This window comes from Triticum urartu, chromosome 4 (genome assembly GCF_003073215.2).
Source record: "Triticum urartu cultivar G1812 chromosome 4, Tu2.1, whole genome shotgun sequence".
Classification (NCBI taxonomy): Eukaryota; Viridiplantae; Streptophyta; class Magnoliopsida; order Poales; family Poaceae; genus Triticum; species Triticum urartu.
In genome coordinates, this window is record NC_053025.1 from 437,065,108 (window position 1) to 437,083,108 (window position 18,001).

The 18,001-nt window shown below is 42.5% G+C and overlaps 1 protein-coding gene across 4 annotated transcripts; it reads left to right on the top strand.

Annotated features, from left to right (window-relative positions):
- The first annotated feature begins 3,597 nt into the window (after positions 1-3,597).
- On the top strand, positions 3,598-17,286 carry LOC125551916 (protein SHORT ROOT IN SALT MEDIUM 1). 4 transcript variants are annotated; one of them, XM_048715319.1, is made up of 23 exons: positions 3,599-3,790; positions 3,951-4,127; positions 4,241-4,375; positions 6,164-6,460; positions 6,567-6,587; positions 6,709-6,770; positions 7,090-7,815; positions 7,917-7,962; positions 8,460-8,552; positions 8,632-8,687; positions 8,793-8,901; positions 9,326-9,540; positions 9,613-9,676; positions 12,858-13,031; positions 13,136-13,328; positions 13,398-14,176; positions 14,280-14,354; positions 14,508-14,582; positions 15,272-15,616; positions 16,212-16,439; positions 16,526-16,567; positions 16,699-16,761; positions 16,935-17,286. In XM_048715319.1, exons 2-23 carry the CDS (start codon positions 4,053-4,055, stop codon positions 17,022-17,024), a joined length of 3,963 nt encoding a protein of 1,320 aa, XP_048571276.1. In that variant the 5' UTR covers positions 3,599-3,790; positions 3,951-4,052; the 3' UTR covers positions 17,025-17,286. The 4 variants fall into 4 exon arrangements, 3 of the variants coding, with proteins under 3 accessions (XP_048571276.1, XP_048571275.1, XP_048571273.1); XM_048715318.1 differs by having other exon boundaries at positions 13,136-13,267; positions 13,337-14,176; XR_007303310.1 differs by having other exon boundaries at positions 3,598-3,790; positions 13,136-14,176; positions 16,232-16,439.
- Positions 17,287-18,001: the final 715 nt, after the last annotated feature.

The following is an 18,001-nucleotide window of genomic DNA, read 5'->3' on the forward strand; positions in this document are numbered from 1 at the left end:
TCCCAATTTTAGTTCTTGGCAGATTTTAGCTATTTTAGGACAAGTCAAGCAATCATCACATAATTCAAGCAAGCATGCAAAGAGTATATTGGCAGCGGAAAGTAAAGCATGCAACTTGCAAGAATATAAAGGGAAGGGTTTGGAGATTTCAAACGCAATTGGAGACACGGATGTTTTTCCCGTGGTTTGGATAGGTGGTGCTATCCTACATCCACGTTGATGGAGACTTCAACCCACGAAGGGTAACGGTTGCGCGAGTCCACACAGGGCTCCACCCAAGGGCAACGGTTGCGCGAGTCCACGAAGGGCTCCACCCACGAAGGGTCCACGAAGAAGCAACCACCCACAAAGGGTCCACGAAGAAGCAACCTTGTCTATCCCACCATGGCCATCCCCCACGAAGGACTTGCCTCACTAGCGGTAGATCTTCACGAAGTAGGCGATCTCCTTGCCCTTACAAACTCCTTGGTTCAACTCCACAATCTTGTCGGAGGCTCCCAAGTGACACCTAGCCAATCTAGGAGACACCACTCTCCAAGAAGTAACAAATGGTGTGTAGGTAATGAACTCCTTGCTCTTGTGCTTCAAATGATAGTCTCCCCAACACTCAACTCTCTCTCATAGGATTTGGATTTGGTGGAAAGAAGATGTGAGTGGAAAGCAACTTGGGAAGGCTAGAGATCAAGATTCATATGGTAGGAATGGAATGTCTTGGTCTCAACACATGAGTAGGTGGTTCTCTCTCACAACATATGAGTAGGAATGATGTGTGTGTTCTGATGGCTCTCTCACCGAATGAGAAAGAGGTGGAGGGGTATATATAGCCTCCACAAAAAATCCAACCATTACACAGTTTTCAAATCTCGGTGGGACCGAATCAAATAAACTCGGTCTGACCGAAGTAGTAAACCTAGTGACCGTTAGGAATCTCGGTGGGACTGACATGCAACTCGGTAGGACCGATTCGGTTAGGGTTTGGGCATAACGTAATCTCGGTGAGACCGATTACACAAACTCGGTGAGACCGAGTTTGGTAATGAGCTAACCAGAGAGTTGGTTAGGCAAACTCGGTGGGACCGATTTGCTCTTTCGGTGAGACCGAGTGGAACTCGGTGAGACCGAAAAGTTACAAAGGGGAAACACTGAGTTTACATTGCAATCTCGGTGGGACCGATTCGCTCTTTCGGTGGGACCGAAAAGTTACGAAAGGGAAACAGAGAGTTTGCAACCCCATCTCGGTGGGACCGAGATCCTTATCGGTAGAACCGAATTGCTAGGGTTTGGCAGTGGCTAATGACAATTGAAACTCGGTGGCGCCGGATAGGAAAAATCGGTAGGACCGAGTTTGGCTTAGAGTTTAGGTCATATGTGGATATGGGAAAGTAGTTGAGGGTTTTGGAGCATATCATTAAGCACATGAAGCAAGAGGCTCATTAAGCAACACCTCATCCCTCCTTGATAGTATTGGCTTTTCCTATGGACTCAATGTGATCTTGGATCACTAAATATAAAATGAAGAGTCTTGAGCTTTTGAGCTTGAGCCAATCCATTTGTCCTTAGCATTTTGAGGGTTTCACTTTCACATTCATGCCATGCCAATCATTGAGCTTTCCTGAAATAATCATCTTGGAATAGCATTAGCTCAATGAGCTATATGTTGTTATGAATTACCAAAACCACCTAGGGATAGTTGCACTTTCACCCCCTCCGGTAAAGGCAAGCCTCGTGCCCCGCGCAAGACCGTTGTCGCGCCCAAGCCACAGAAGGCGCTGACGCTTGAACAGCGAGCAAGGGAGTCAGCCAAGAGGAAGGGCCGAAGGCACGGCCGCGGGGGAAGACCAACTCCAAGAAGGAGGACAAGCGGGATGCGGCATCGAACGCCTTGATCGCAAGCGTGGAGGGCATGATGAATAAGAAGGACTCAAGGGAGGAGGAGCGCCGATGTTTCAAAAAAGAGCAAATGAACGCCTCCATGGAGATCCAAAGGAGGAGGCTTGAGATGGACGCGGAGAAGCAAGCCAAGATGCTTGAGATGGAGGTGGAGAAGCAAGCCAAGATGCTAGAGATCGAGACCGCCAACGCCAAGACCAAGGAGAAAGAAGTGGCTCTCGCAAGCATGATGACCGGGGTAGAGATCATGAAGGTGGATCTCAACACCGTGTCGCCAAGGAAGAGGTCGTGGTTTGAGAAGATGCAGGCCGACATGTTCAAGTTCACCGACGAGTGATCTCGTGGCCGCGAGCACCTTCCTTTTTTGAATGCCGGCTTGTGTGCTGGCATGACCACGGGGCCGCGATGGCGTGGTCGTACTCAAGTACCACCTTTTTTGTGTGCTGGCATGTGTGCCGGCCGCTGGTGAGTGCGCCAGTATGAACTGCAATGATATTTTTTGAAGCCGGCAATGTATGCCGGCGCTGGCATGGTGCAGACATGATCTATGGCCGCTGACATGATCTATGGCCGCGGGCCTTTTTTTAAAATTGAATGTGAACATGAAATGGGTTGGCGAGTTGGGTGCACTGCCGACCCAAATACAAACTTGGGCGGACGCCGGGCGGGCGGTCGACCCAAACGGACAAAAAATGGACAAATGCGCCCGTTTGGGTCGCACCGTTGGAGTTGCTCTAATGAGACTTACACACCTAGGAAAGTTCGGGGCTCATGCCACTCTTAAAGTTGGATGCTTCTTCTGTGAGTAAGAGAAATATTTGAAGTAAAACTATAAGAAGTACAAAGGCAGAAAGAAAAGAAATCTGGAATGTCCAACTCATGTATGAATGCCATACAAGTTATAAGATGTAGAAAAAGTTGGTCAAGTATGTGTAATTTTTGGGAATTGTGATTAAATTTGTTGAACACTAATTTTTTTAGAATTGTGATTAAAAGTTGATCACAAGGATACCGACTTGATTACATGTTTTTATGAATCGATGCAATAACTACTACGGTCTAAATGACCAACAAATAACGAGGTTAAAATATCTGATGAAAACTTTGTATAAGTTATGCTACTTTTTTCATCAACATATTACATCTATATTTATTTTTATAATTTATTTTAGAGTTCTGTACATTCTAACCCATTGAATAGAAGTTGCAAGGAAGTTGTTCACGAGAGAACAATAGTTGTTCAATGTTATGAACAAAAGACCATACTTCTATTGTGAATAGGATATATGTTATGAATATTGATGATAAAATTGAACATTCATAACACCGATGCCTAGACTAAAAGAATACAATATATGTGTGGCACTGCTACTTCCTTTTAGTTCTCTTTTTTAGATATATATAATTCCTTATAGGTATAGGAGAGATCTAAATTTTTTTTTGAGGCAAAGGAGAGATCTATTGAATTGAAGTAGACAAATATCCGTAGAATAGGTCAATATCCATATCGATTAGTAGGCCGCAAGGCCGTTGCTAATACTGTGATGGGCCAATTTGTAAAAGGAGAGGGTTCCCACAGTCTCATTCAATGTCCAGCCCACCCCTAAAGAAAAAACAATATCCAGCCCAAACTATCATCGGGCACTCAACTCGGCCCAACAGAACAGAATCTCTGGCATCCGGCGTTCTATTGATGCAGGCGGTCACGCTGCGCTTGCATATCCTTCGTTCAGACCGATATACAATTAGCCTGAACCCCAGTTTCCCAACCCCTTCTCTTCGTCCTCCGCCGCCGCTGATCCCGCGGCGCCGCTGCCGACGTCGTCTCCTGCCGAGCCCAATCGCTTTCCAAGACTGGCTCAGCATCCCAGCGCATAGCCTCCTCGTCTACCCTCCACAGGTAAGCCCTAGAAGTCCATGGGGTTTCACCTTTTCTGTATTTGCCAGCAACCAAATCGCCTGGTCCATCCCGGTCATGCCCGCTTGCGTGGTTGTCATGGATTCATTGCTGATGTATTTGCCGCCGCAGATGTAATTTACAGGATTTATTTTCCCTGCAGAAGCTTGTGTGCCGCTGTGCCGGCCGTCCGTGCTTGCTTGCTTCTGCGCGGTGTTTCGGCCGGGTCTTGTGATCCGCAGGATCTGAGGCGGTCGCATCTGCAATGTTTCCGAAGAAAGGGCCCAGTCCCTACGGCCAGCCGCCGCAGTATGGGGCGCAGCAACCGTACGGCAAAATTGTAAGGCGCTCTGGGAAACTCATCTGATGCTTTGTTTGGCAACCCTATCTAATGGTGCAAGGTTCTGATATATGTGTGCAAACACTTGCGCCCTTTTGGTTGGGCTTTGGCAGCCTGTTAGCGTTGGGTATGCGGCATCTGCTGCAGCAGCTGGTGGCACTGATGGCCATCAGTTTGGCGGCAATGCGGCACAGGGCGCTGTGGGGCAGTATGGAGGGCCTTACGCTGCAGTTTATGGCGCGCAGAAGGTTAATTTGTGCTCCTTTCCAGTTTGAATTCTGGATGCAATTAGTTTTGTTTCCTTATGTTGCTTATTATTGCTCATTGATGTTACACATGTAACTGAATTGTGTGAGTTGTCGTTTGTCGGTTTGTATTGTACTCATATATACCAAAGGCATCTCTTTGAGTGAAGGCAAATAATCAAGGTTACTAGATATCAATCCAATTGTATCTAAATATTACCCAGTACATGCTTTAGGGAATTATAATAGGTCCACATGGACATCTGTGATAAGCGAATCCTAGGTTTGACCAGTTTTAAAGCTAGTGTCCAGCATTGTTGGTCTATAAATAAAACAAATGGGTTTGTTTGAAGAATAAGCCCGGTTCCTGAACCTGAAAAGGTCCATTTATATCCCTTCCGTACTCTTTGTCTTATGCACAGAAATAATCCATGCATAAATAGAAATAATTTTATGTATTTCAAAGTTTACCTGGTCCCTCAAGTGTCACCCATGGAAAGAATAGTCGGAACTTTGGGCAAAATGTGAAATACATGCCTGCTTTGTAAACAAGGTCTAAATACTCGCTTTCTATTAGAGTTATTAGTTGAGAATTTGTGGTACAATCCAGAAATTTAAAACAGCTCTATGGGATGATCTGAGCAATATAAAGCTTGATCTTATACTCCCCCCCCCCCCCCCCCCCCCCCCCCCCCCCCGGTCCTGTAAAAACTTTCCTTTTGAACAAGGATAGAGTCAAACTTTGAAAAAAATTGGCTCCTAAAATCTGCCTACATGAACTATCGATCTTCCTCGGCCTGAAAGATAAATTCCGTCATCACCTTTTATTTTATTTAATGGAAGGTGTAGAGTTTTATATAAAGTTGCAAAGCAACAGCTCTTGCACAGTATCCCCTTGCCACCTTTCCTAACGTTCTAGCAATGAACTTGCATCATTTTACAGCTACATTTTCATGCCTTTTGGGAGAGCACAAGCTTTAGCTGAAGGAGTTAAGGGCCTTAAGCTATCCCAAACTGGTAACTTGGGTCCCTTGCCACCTTTCCTAACGTTCTAGCAATGAACTTGCATCATTTTACAGCTACATTTTCATGCCTTTTGGGAGAGCACAAGCTTTAGCTGAAGGAGTTAAGGGTCTTAAGCTATCCCAAACTGGTAACATGGGTCCCCTATGGATCACTGAGCTTCCCAACAATTCCGGTTCTGAAGCTGGGTGAAATCCAAGATCTTGATCTTACAGCTTACTTGGGTTAGTTTGGGTAGAATGATACAAATGTTGCCATTATTTTGCGTAGGTACAAATAGAATTTATGCCCCACAACTGCTTTACCATAGCTTCTTATGATTATGTGATATCTGAAACCACGGCGTTTTTCTCCATGTGCAACCTCTTTCTCTATCAACCACAGCAATCAATATGTATCTATACGAAGACTATAGAGAATCAGAAGTCTGCCCTCTTTAAGATCTCTCTCCTCCCCCGTTCCCACTTCAGTTCAGTGTTAACCACATATATCTGGTCAGTTCACGTATAGTAAAGGATGACCAGAATTTAGTTTGCCATTTTTGGAGTTGAGCATCATCTCAATTAATTACATGTTTTGCGTCACAAAGATGTTTGAAGAATTTTGTCCTTTTCCATCGCATAATTGATGCTTTTATCAAGCTTTTCAAAATATAGGTGAAGTTTTATTTGCCCCCAAACTAGAATTGAACAAGGGGGAAACTACTATTGTTACATGATCTTGTTACAGAATATGCCAATTGAAAATTCCGCCTAATATATTTAACAGGTTGGTGGACTTGCTAGCAAAGGTCCAAGTTCTTCTGGTCTTCCCAACCTGCAAGCTCATCAAACATCACTCTCCGAGTCATCGAAGTTCTCATCTGGAGCTGTAGGGTCCAGCCTGGGAAGGCCAAATGATGACTATCTAGCTTCTCGTGCATATGTCCCAAAGCTAGAGCAGTACAGTACGCATTATGAATTGGAGAGAAGGATGTACGGTGAACAGTCAGCTAATTTTGGCAGGAGAGATGGCTTCAATGATTTGGATAGAAGATACCCCGATCATATTCCTGGAAGCCATCAGGTATCTCTTTCTCTTTCTGTACTGCCCATTTGTTTTTCTTTTGTTCAGCACCTCTTAGATTTTGACAATGTATAATTATAACTCGCTGGCTTTTTCGTAATCTCAGATTCATGACCGTGTGGATCAGGTAAAACCCCCTCCCCCCCCCCCCCCCCCCCCTCTTCGCAGAAAGCATCGTTCTGTTCTCATTTATCTGTTGTCTTTGATAATTAGTTTATTCCCATTATTAAATGATGTTGAAATTTTAGGTTTCATCGACACGACATCAGCAACTCCTAAAAACTCCACCGCAGCCTGTCTCTGACATACGGTATGTTAGCTCACAGTAAGGTTATACTGATGACTGTCAGGTTTTTGTTTCACATTATTATTATTTCTGCTATAGTTGCTGTTATTAGTATTATCAGTATTATAATTATGTCTTGGTTATAACCACTTAAAAAGGTGCCTCTGATAAGTTAAAAGTTGCTTCATCCAGACATCTCTGCCCTATGACTAGGTTTTGGTAAGCTGTAAAAAAATTGTTGATAAGCTTGGAAAGTAAACCACTAGTGAATTAGTGACCTTTGTGTCTGTCACCACTACAAGATATAGCACATGCACTGAGTAAAAGTATGCATTTCTGGCAGACAAGCCGATTACTTTGCAGGAAGGACCGCCGGTCCAGTCCATCAAGGTTCCCAGGAAGTTAGTGCATATGGAAGAGTTGAAGCCGATCATCACAGCTTGTCAATTGCTGGATCTGTTCCATATGGCGGCCAACAACAAGCTTCAATCTTGGGGGGAACTCAGAGGACAAACATGGACAGCCTTGTCTATGGACAAGGGTCATCTGGCAGTGGTTACGTGATGGGCCTACCCCCTGGACGCGACTATGCTTCAGGGAAGAGCTTGCTGCATCCATCTTCAGAGTCTGATTACCGAGATAGCATCTTACCTCGTGTACATCCAAGCATCCCCATGGTTGATGAGCGAACAAGAGACAGGGTTGGTTATCGCCGCGAACTGGATCTAAGAGATGAGGAGCATAGAAGGGGCCTTTTGTGGGAAAGAGAAAAGGAAAGGGAATGGGAACGCGAACAAGAGCTACGAAACCATGAAATGGAAAGAGAGCAAGACAGGGAGCGGGAGCACCAACGACTAAGAGAGCGTGAAAGGGAAAGGGGACGCGAACGAGAAAGAGTACGTCTTCGCGAGCGCCGGGAGAATGAGAGGGAGCGGGATAGGAAGCATGTGGCTATTCCAAGGCGGGAGCACACTCCTCCGAGGACACCTGGTGAAAGGCGGCGTTCTTCTTCTGTTAGACCTGAGAAGCCTTTGCGGCGGCTTTCGCCTCGACGTGATGTCCTGCATAGGTGGACCTCCATGTTTCCTCTATAGTTTTGTGGATGCAACCGCTTGCTGCTTCGTCTTCTGCCAGCCTTTATAACTAACGCTTTCGTTTGTTGTCCTGAAGGCCTCGTTCACCTGTTAAACAACTAAAGAGAGAATATATTTGCAAGGTAAACAGATAGTTGAGTTTGTCACATTGTTGCTGTTCAGATCAAGTAATAATGTTAGGGGCTAATCTCTTCAATGTGCTCTCGGTCTTAAAGCCGCTGATTCTTGTCCTTCTGAAGCCAATTAGTTTTAGCACCTGTCCCTGCACACACATGTGGAACTATTTAGTTCTGTTTGTGTCTGGAGTTCTGGTTATTCATCCATCTTCACTGAGCCATGTTTCAGCATTTGTAGTAGATATTTCTCTTTAGCTGCCACCAAGATATCACTTCCCTCCAAGTGATATGAAAAATCATGAGATGTTTCTTATCCAATTGGAAGGCCATCCCCACCTTAATTGGAGATTGTGCTCCAGCGTCCATGATAGTACAATCATGAACACATTTGCCTCCTTTTCGCCATTTGCCTTCCTGTTTATGCAGCTGATCATGGCTTCTCTTTTTGCACATTTAGTTTGCTTCCTTTTATGAATTTAATGCAATCAGTTTCTTTTTCGCAGGTCTTTCCATTTCGCTTGGTGGATGCTGAGAGGGACTACTTATCGTTGACAAAGCGATATCCTAGACTAGTGATTTCTCCAGATGTTTCTAAGGTCTGTTGTTGTATGAATAAATTTTCTTTCCAATGGGGAATCATAGGATTATTTCCCCTAATCAGCGATTTGTTTATAGGTTGTCTTGAACTGGCCAAAAGGAAACCTTAATCTTTCAATGCGCACACCAGTCAGGTATACTTTCTATTTTAAGTACACATTATGCTTTGCTTGCCGAAGTGATTATTCTTCATTTTAATAGCATCATTTTACCACATTGTTGCTATTGCCATAAAACAGTTTGGAGCATGACATCCATGAAGTGGATGATAAGACCAATGAAAGAACAGTTTTATCTTCAGAGAAATCGTACAGCACCGGTAGTCCAGACACTGTTTGGAACGTAAAGGTTTGTGTCTACAATTTTGTATATTTTATTTTAAAGTATGGACTAGGTTGAACTAGAGTAGCTACAAGTAGACGATTACTACATCAATATGTGTAGGTATCATGTGGCACACTGGTTGGAGTTATACTCATGTTTGCAGACTCTGTGTACAATCCCTGGTGGCATGCAAATCTATGTGGTCCATAAGTTGTGGTACTACATTGTCTGATGTCATTAAAATTGCTTTCCCATTTTTTGCTCAGAATTCCCATTTGAGTACTTTATGACATGGTTTGGTTATTATGCATATCTGATTTTTGTCGAAAAGCACGAGATTCTCATGCGGGGTGTCAAGATCGTGGGTGTACTGTTTGTGTATTTTCAAATATCAAAGTATTGCCAAATTGATCTTTGTAATAATTCTTATTCTGATGAGCGTGTGCAGGTTCTCTTGATGAGTGGTATGAGCAACGGTGCCTTCGCTGATATATGTTCGTTGAGAAGTGCCGAGGAACGAATAGCGCACTGGAACAATGTCTTGAAATTTGCTGTATTTAAGAAGGATCATGCACTTATTACAATTGGAGGTCCTTGGAGTGCAGCAATAGATGGTGGAGATCCATTGATTGACTGTTCGTGCTTGGTGCGAACTGCTGTCAGGTATGTAATCATATAACATACTGATCCATTTGTGAACTGGCAGTTGTGCTAAAATTTACCCTACTTGTACAGATGCACTAAAGAACTGGTTCAGATTGATCTATCTAATTGCACACACTGGAATCATTTCCTCGAGGTACATGTTAATTTATTTTTAGCACTTATGATGAACTTGCATGTAACATTATGGTTCCACCATATTGAAATTTTGTTAAGATGATGTACTAATAGGATGTTTGCCACTTAGCAAGGCAACCTTATGCCTGTTATGTTCTAATTCTCAATCACATTGCCAGTTCAGATATAGTCTGCTGTCCAAAGTAGTGTTTGCGAAACTATGATGTTTTTGTCAAGAATTCCTTGGGAGGAAGTCATAAAAAGTAGTAAGCACCTAAATCGAGTTGAAAACAAGTAGAATGTGAGTGGTGGTGGTGGGTATTGCACATCCGCAGCTCCCACCAACTGAGATAGGCTCAGTTTAGGGATGTAAATGGCAAATAAGTGGCGTCAACAAGTCCTATTTAGTTAGTTTTAGCTAGCTCCATAGTTCATTTTCCCCGGATTTTTTAACTGTTAGATTATTAGTGGGTTTAAACGGGATTAAACAGGACCCGCTTGACATCTCAGTTCCTTGACCTGCCTGTTCCAGCGTCATGGAAATCATTAATTGTAAATGAAGCCCCTATTTATTTTTCGGGTGAACTGACTGTTCCAGCAGCAGCAGCAGCAACAACAACAACAACAACAAAGCCTGTAGTCCCAAACAAGTTGGGGTAGGCTAGAGCTGAAACCCATAAGATCTCGCAACCAACACATGGTTCTGGCACATGGATAGCAAGCTTCCACGCACCCCTCTCCATGGCTAGTTCTTTGGTGATACTCCAGTCCTTCAGTTCTCTTTTTACAGACTCCTCCCATGTCAATTTCGGTCTACCCCGACTTCTCTTGACATTAGCAGCACGCTTTAGCCGTCCACTATGCAGTGGAGCTTCTGGAGTCCTGCGCTGAATATGCCCAAACCATCTAAGATGATGTTGGACAAGCTTCTCTTCAATCGGTGCTACCCCGACTCTCTTTTATATCATCATTCCGGACCGGTCCTTGTGTGACCACACATCCATCTCAACATGCGCATCTCCGCCACACCTAACTGTTGAACATTCGCCTTTTAGTCGGCCTTGACCCCAAATATCAAAAGGTGTCCTTCTGTGGCACCACCTGCCTATCAAGGCTAACCTCCTCCTCCTCGTGCCTAGTAGTACTGAAACTGCATCTCATGTACTTGATTTTAGTTCTGCGAGTCTAAAACCTTTCGATTCCAAGGTTTGTCTCTATAGCTCTAGCTTATGAACCCCTGTCTGACTATCATCGACTAGCACCACATCATCCGCAAAGAGCATACACCATGGGATATCTCCTTGTATATCCCTTGTGACCTCATCAACCACCAAAGCAAAAAGGTAAGGGCTCAAAGCTGACCCTTGGTGCAGTCCTATTTTAATCGGAAAGTCGTCAGTGTCTCCATCACTTGTTCGAACACTTGTCACAACATTATGGTACATGTCCTATTGTCCTTGATGAGGATAATGTACTTTGCTGGGTCTTTGTGTTTCTCAAAGGCCCACCACATGGCATTCCGTGGTATCTTATCGCATGCCTTCTCCAAGTCAATGAACACCATATGCAGGCCCTTCTTTTGCTCCCTGTATCTCTCCATAAGTTGTCGTACCAAGATAATGGCTTCCATGGTCGACCTCCCAGGCATGAAACCAAACTGATTTTTGGTCATGCTTGTCATTCTTCTTAAGCGGTGCTCAATGACTCTCTCCCATATCTTCATTGTATGGCTCATCAGCTTAATTCCACGGTAAATAGTGCAACTCTGAACATCCCCCTTGTTCTTGAAGATTGGTACTAATATACCCTGTCTCCATTCTTCTGGCATTTTGTTTGCCCAAAAAATAAGGTTGAAAAGCTTAGTTAGCCATACTCTCGCTGTCTCCGAGGCCTCTCCACACCTCAATGGAGATACAATCAGGGCCCGTCGCCTTGCCTCCTTTCATCCTTTTTATAGCCTCCTTGACCTCAGACTACTGGATTCGCCGCACGAAACTGTCTGTTCCAGCAACAAAAATAATAATATATTTTTACCTTTCTCTATCTGCTCAGTGCTCCGTATTTGTGCTATCTGTAAACTTCAACAATGAGAGATCTAGACATTATAGCGGTTCCTGGCTTTGGGCTCATTGATCTGTGTATTAAATATCAGCCGGCTACATATATACAACTAATACACTGATCAATATATTGTTATTGGTCACCACGGGCTTGAAAGATATATATGCTATACTAGATGGTACCTCAGTTGCAATATATTTCAATGACATGTGTTTGTATGAAACATGAACATTTGAATTAATAATATATTAACTGAAAACACATATCATATATTGTACTCCGTATTTGATTATTGTATAGTTGAAAATATTTATTGAATATAAGTAGCATAATATGATAGAAAACTTTTTCTCATGCATGTTGTGGTGGGCCTTTGATGAGGTGGGATGTGTGCATGTTGAGAAAAGTAAAAGTAGTGGGATCAATTAAGGAAAAAAATTTCTCATGCATGTTGAGGTGGGCCTTTGATGAGGTAGCATGTGTGCATGTTATGATAAATAGAAGTAGTGGGGATCAACTACTTAGATAGATATATAGTATTCGTTTCAGTTTCTGATAATGGAAGATAATTTCTAATCTGTTGACTGATATGTTCGGTATGGAAGTATTTACTCTTGATAAAAAAATATCAATATGAGAAGTTGTAACTTCTTAAATAAAGCCTAAGTAAATTTTCTTTCATGTATTTAAAGAAGTATCTGCAAATAGTGTCTTCGCGCTGATGACTTGGTCTAAAGTTCTAAAACACGGAGTAATAGTGTCTTCGCGCTGCTCGATTTGCAAATGTTATGATATCACAATGATTATATTGTAACTTTGAAATTATGTAAAAAATAGGAATATACATGGAAATAGTACCAGACACATTGTTTGATATGATCTCAGTACACTGGAGCACTCAGGCGATAGACTTGATATCCACTATTTCAAACATTGTTTTTGGTAAAGTTTGGACCTGATAGGTTATAATAAAATGCCATACTTGTCTGATACAAGTACGTTCTGAGGGATTGGTTATGAGCATTTGCTCCCATCACGAAGTACATTCAGTTTTGTTTTAGCATACTTGTCACTGCACATTTATAAAACACCATTGCTGAAATTGTTGTCGTTTCTATAACGTGTTTAACTATTTGCAGGTCCATTACAACAGAATTGGCAAAGATGGACTCTTTAGTCATAAAGAGATTACCGTACTGTTTGTGCCAAACCTGTCAGAATGCATACCTTCAGTAGAGTTATGGAAGAAAACCTGGATTACATACAGAAATTCAAAAGTAGACAGGGAGAAACTGGCTATAAAGAGTGAAAATGTTAGTTTGTCATACTCCTACCATGGTTGACAATTGTAGCAAAATAATTTATATTAGTCTCTGTTTAATACTAATAGCTCTATTTCCTGATTCGTATATTTTAGGCCCCTTGTGATACAAAGGAACAGAAGGAAGGAGCAGATGATGGTCATATGAGGGAGGGGGATATTTGCAAGGATGCTATCAAAATTGAGAAAGTTGATACTAAAATGGATGAGCAGGGCAAAGATGGGGAGGCAAAGTTTGCTGAGAATGAAGGGAAACCACTTGATAACGCTGTGGAACATAATAAGAAGGGTGGGGAGGCAAAGTTTGCTGAGAATGAAGGGAAACCACTTGATAACGCTGTGGAACATAATAAGAAGGGTGGGGACGTTCAAGGAAATACCTCAGGCGACGCCTCCGTTCACCATGCAGTTGAGGATAAAAAGCCCACGCGAAGGAAAGTAATAAGGAAGGTTATCAGAAAAGTTGTTCGTGAAAAGCCAACTGCTGAAACTTCAATTGACAAATCATCTCAGGTGGACAAGGCTGTGGTGGCAGAAACCACAAACAAAACTGTGGAAGAGCAGGTTGAACAAACAACCGAGGATGTTAGTAAAGAAAAGGATGGAACTGGCATTAATCTGCAACCTGAGACCAATAGAACTGGGAAGAAGAAAGTAATTCGAAGGATTATTAAGAGAAAAGTTCCTGCTTCAGGATCCAAGTTGATTACACCTGCTGTACCTGCAGAAACAAGTAAACAAGGAGGGGAAGTTAAACAAGAAAAGAATGATGAAAGCTTGACTGATGCTGGAAATTCTCAGATTAAGCTGGCAGAACGGTCGAAGATTGCTGCTGAAAAGATTTCAAATCCGAAGAAAGAAGAAAAGGCAGATAAGGCCCATCTATGTACCGAGGATAAAAAATCAAATGGAGATAAGGTTAGTGAACAGGAAGGTGTGAATGGAGATGATGTGAATAAAGAGGGGGGAAATGGAACGAATGATAAGCCAAAGGATGGTAAAGAAAAAAAGATTAGGGACCTGAAGAAGGATCCAAAGCAAAAGTCACTTAACGACGCCAAAGAGAAGAAGAAATCTGATGAACCTCCTAAACATCCAGGATTCATTCTGCAGACAAAGAAGAGTAAAGAGTCTAAAGTACGCCTAATGTGCTCTGTAATTCCTTTTTATTTATAGTGTTGCGTTTTGTATAAGTTTTTAGAAGTTACACGGAAATATTTATTGAACCACAATTTTGCAGCTCCGTCCAATATCCCTTTCATTGGATGGCCTACTAGACTATACAACCAATGACACAGAGGAATCTGTTTTTGAGGTATATATTTTATTTTCCACAGTTTTTTGCCCTGATAATAAATAGACGTGTTTTTTAAATGTAATTACCACCGCAAATGTAATTTTAATTCTCTCTGAAGAATAAACTTTATTATCTTTTGACATTGATATATGCTCTTATTTCCCCTTTTAGCTTTCGCTGTTTGCTGAGTCGTTCAGTGAAATGCTTCAATTCAGAATGGGCTGCATTATCCTGTCTTTTCTTGAGGTAAGTTTCTTTAGCTGTGCCGACACCTTTAGCTTAAGCATAATAACAGTTGGTCTTTGTCAAGTACCATTTACCCATGTCATCAATTTTGTGACACGATCAATCCTTTTTTTGTTTTTAATCTAGTGCATATTTTGAACCCTAAAATGAGAAAACTCTGCACTGAGTACGCCATGTGTGCTTTCCACTAATTCACATCGACAAATTCATGTGGTTATTACTTGGCTGGTCTAGTGCTCTAAAGATTTTCGCTTTGTAAAACAGCAGTCTCCAGAACACAGCTTTGGCCACTAATTTCTATTTTAATACTAACAAAATCCAGCAACATTAATAATGCTGTAGTTTACTTTTGGGGGATAAAGCTATTATGGAACCAGTGAGTGCAAAAGTTATCACACTCAATCATGTTTCCTGGTCATTGTCGAAACTGTGGCATTAAGGTTATACCTATATGAGGATGCGGTTCACTTAGCAGTCGAGATATCGTCTGTATTCTCCGGTAGGCTGTTGGTTTTCTGCCTCTTCCCAAACAAAATCCTGTTTGGCCTTTTTTCTGTTCTGGAGCACTAGGAGCCTAATCCTGTTTCGTCTTGTCTTCATAACAAAAGGGGTAGCAGTTCTTGTGTTCAGGAGTTTTTTTATGTGTTAATATCTGCCCACATGGGGCTTGATATTTACTTGTTTCACAGAAACTACACAAGCACTATGTTACAAAGAAGAACCGACGTAAGCGCACAAGAGAGGATGATCTAACGAAGGAAGGCACAAAATCATCAGAAAAGAGATCAAAGACAACTGAAGGTGCTCACATTGAAAGTACCCCTAATAATATCAGTGCTCCAAAAAACGATAAAATAACGGAAGATGATAAGAAAAAGATGAGCATAGATCAGATACCTTTACCAGCTACTCGTGATGAACCTGTAGCAGCAGAGAAGATGGAGGATGAAGATCCTGACTATGAAGAAGATCCTGAGGAGGTAGAAATATATGAAGACGATGAGGACATGGATGGTGATACTGCTGAGCAACAGGTAAACATGTTTTGCACACAATAGGTATAGTTGATTGACAATCAGACATGCCATTTATTTATCTTGTGTTTCTTTTGGAATCCCCTTTCTTCATAGCAGTAGAGGTGTTTGTTGCAGGCTAATGTTATTGTGGAATTTTTGTTGTGCTTAAATAATTGTTTCCATAATATGGAATCTACATCAGCTTTCCACATCTTAAGTTGATAGTTTTGGATGAGACCAGGTTTTGCTATTATGTTTTGTCAGTTTCATCCTGAACTAATGCAGAAACTTGGTCGTCTCAGTGCTCAAGCTAACCTCGCAAGGCTCCTATACTTGTCAGAGCTTACAAAAATTTGCGCAGTGGCCTCTACACCTGACATGGTCATTGGATGATAGTAAAATTTCATGTAGAAGAGAGCTGTTTTCTACAGTGGGTTTTGTACACTGGTCATTGAATTATAGTTCAAATTTCATGTAAAAGAAAGCTGGTTTATAATCTTTTATCTTGAAAGTACACCTATAAAATCCTACTGTTCCCTCATGTTTCAGTGTACCTGATTGTTTTATCTGTGCCAGGAGATTAATTATGCGTTTGCCTGTGTACGTGCTGCAGGATGGTAATTTGAACAGTAGAGAGGTCAAATTAGAAGAAGTAACAAAAGAAGATAAACTGAACCAGAAAGCAGGGAAGGAGATCGAATTAGAAAATGTTGCCTGTATAGATGAAAAGCCTGTTACTATAGCAGAGAAAGGAGGTTTGGTAGAAGTTGGCGATAAGGCAGCTGTATCACCGAAAGGAGATTCAGCAAAACATGAAGTAGTTGATAAGGACCTGTTGCAGGTAAATTTTCTGTTGCAAGAGACTAAGAGTTGCCATAAAATGTTAAGATGTCGCTAATGTGTGCAGTTTCCCCCCTTATCTTGTAGGCTTTTCGCTACTTTGACAAGAGCAGAGTGGGCTATATCAAGGTAACATACTAATAATGCCTTTCTTTTGAAACCATGATGGCTTTTTCTTTAAGCACTGACTCTGCTATTACTTGCACTCTATTTTTGTGGCTATTGTTCTTATGTTGCATTATGTATATTCACAACTGCAGGCAGAAGATCTAAGGTGCATTGTTCACAACCTGGGGAAGTTCTTGTCTAATAGGGACGTGGAGGTTAGATATCTGAACCTCTTGCTTACCTTCTATGGTCTTTATTTGTACCAATTATTTTTTGTATCCTTCTCAATTCTGATCGTTTTAATTATGTATGGGTTGATATCGTATCAATGCATTAGTGTTTCTGGCATTTAGTTTGCATCTAACAGTGACACGTTTTCCCTCGGCAGGACTTGGTGGAGGCCGCGCTTGATGAGAGCAATTCGGCAAGGGATAATCGTGTTATCTATACAAAGCTTGTGAAGATAGTGGATCTCTGATGCGTCCCAGTTTGTAGTTGCCAGGAAACTCTGTTTGATGGTAGAAATTTAAAGCAAAGTCGCAACTTATTCATCAAGATTCTCGTTGAAGCCTTGAAGATGATCATGGAAAGTTGACATGAGGAGTTCATTTTTAATTTCTTCCAGCATGAATTGCACCTTTCCTTTTTCTTTTTGAACTGACAACTTTTTTTGATGGAATGGCAAATATTAGTCCCGAGTTATAAAGCAACCGAGTCCCACCCGTTTGCTTGGAGAGAAATTTCTTTTTCCCTTGATTGTATAATATAAAGGCGTGAAAAAGCAACCTTTTATATTTCATCATTAGAAAGGAGAGTAGCAGTTAGAGCAACTCCAACGGGCCGACCCAAACGGACGGCGATTTCGTCCGCTTTTTGTCCGTTTGGGTCGGCCAAACGGACACGGATGCCTGTTTTCGCATTTGGGTCGGCGCCTACGCCCAACGCTGGCCTGAGACGGCCAACACTGGCCTGAGACCCGTTTTGACGGCGCTAAAAAAAATGAACGCATGCATATTTAAAAAAAGAGAAACATCATTAATTAAACATTAAAGCCAGCCATGAAGCCGGTGAGAGTCCACGTGTCCACATTTGCATTAAAAAAATAAAAACAGCCTAAACTATGAGGCGGCGTGCTGCCCGGCGTCATGTCGGGCTGTGCTAGCGTAGGCAGTGCCGGGGTAGGGGGCTGTGCAGCCGCGGCCTAGCGCGCCTCCTCCTCGGCCTCGCGCGCCTCTTCCTCGAGGTCGCACTCGAGCATCTCCTCGTACTCGCCTTGACGGCGCTCCTCTGTCAACCGGCGTTGGCGCCACATCTCGAGGTAGGCCTGTTTCTGCGTCAGCGTCGCTTCCAGCCAAACCAGTGGCGCGGACACCCACTCGCGCACCACTCCATTCCAGGAGAAGCGCGTGATGGGCTCGGGCTTCGGCTGCGGCTCCGGCTTGATGGGGGACGGCG

Excerpts from the sequence above, each read along its gene's own strand:
- LOC125551916 (XM_048715316.1), top strand. The coding sequence starts at position 4,053 with ATGTTTCCGAAGAAAGGGCCCAGTCCCTACGGCCAGCCGCCGCAGTAT. Across the intron at positions 14,583-15,271 it reads TTATCCTGTCTTTTCTTGAG|AAACTACACAAGCACTATGT; the intron begins GTAAGTTTCTTT and ends CTTGTTTCACAG. Across the intron at positions 16,568-16,698 it reads GCAGAGTGGGCTATATCAAG|GCAGAAGATCTAAGGTGCAT; the intron begins GTAACATACTAA and ends TCACAACTGCAG.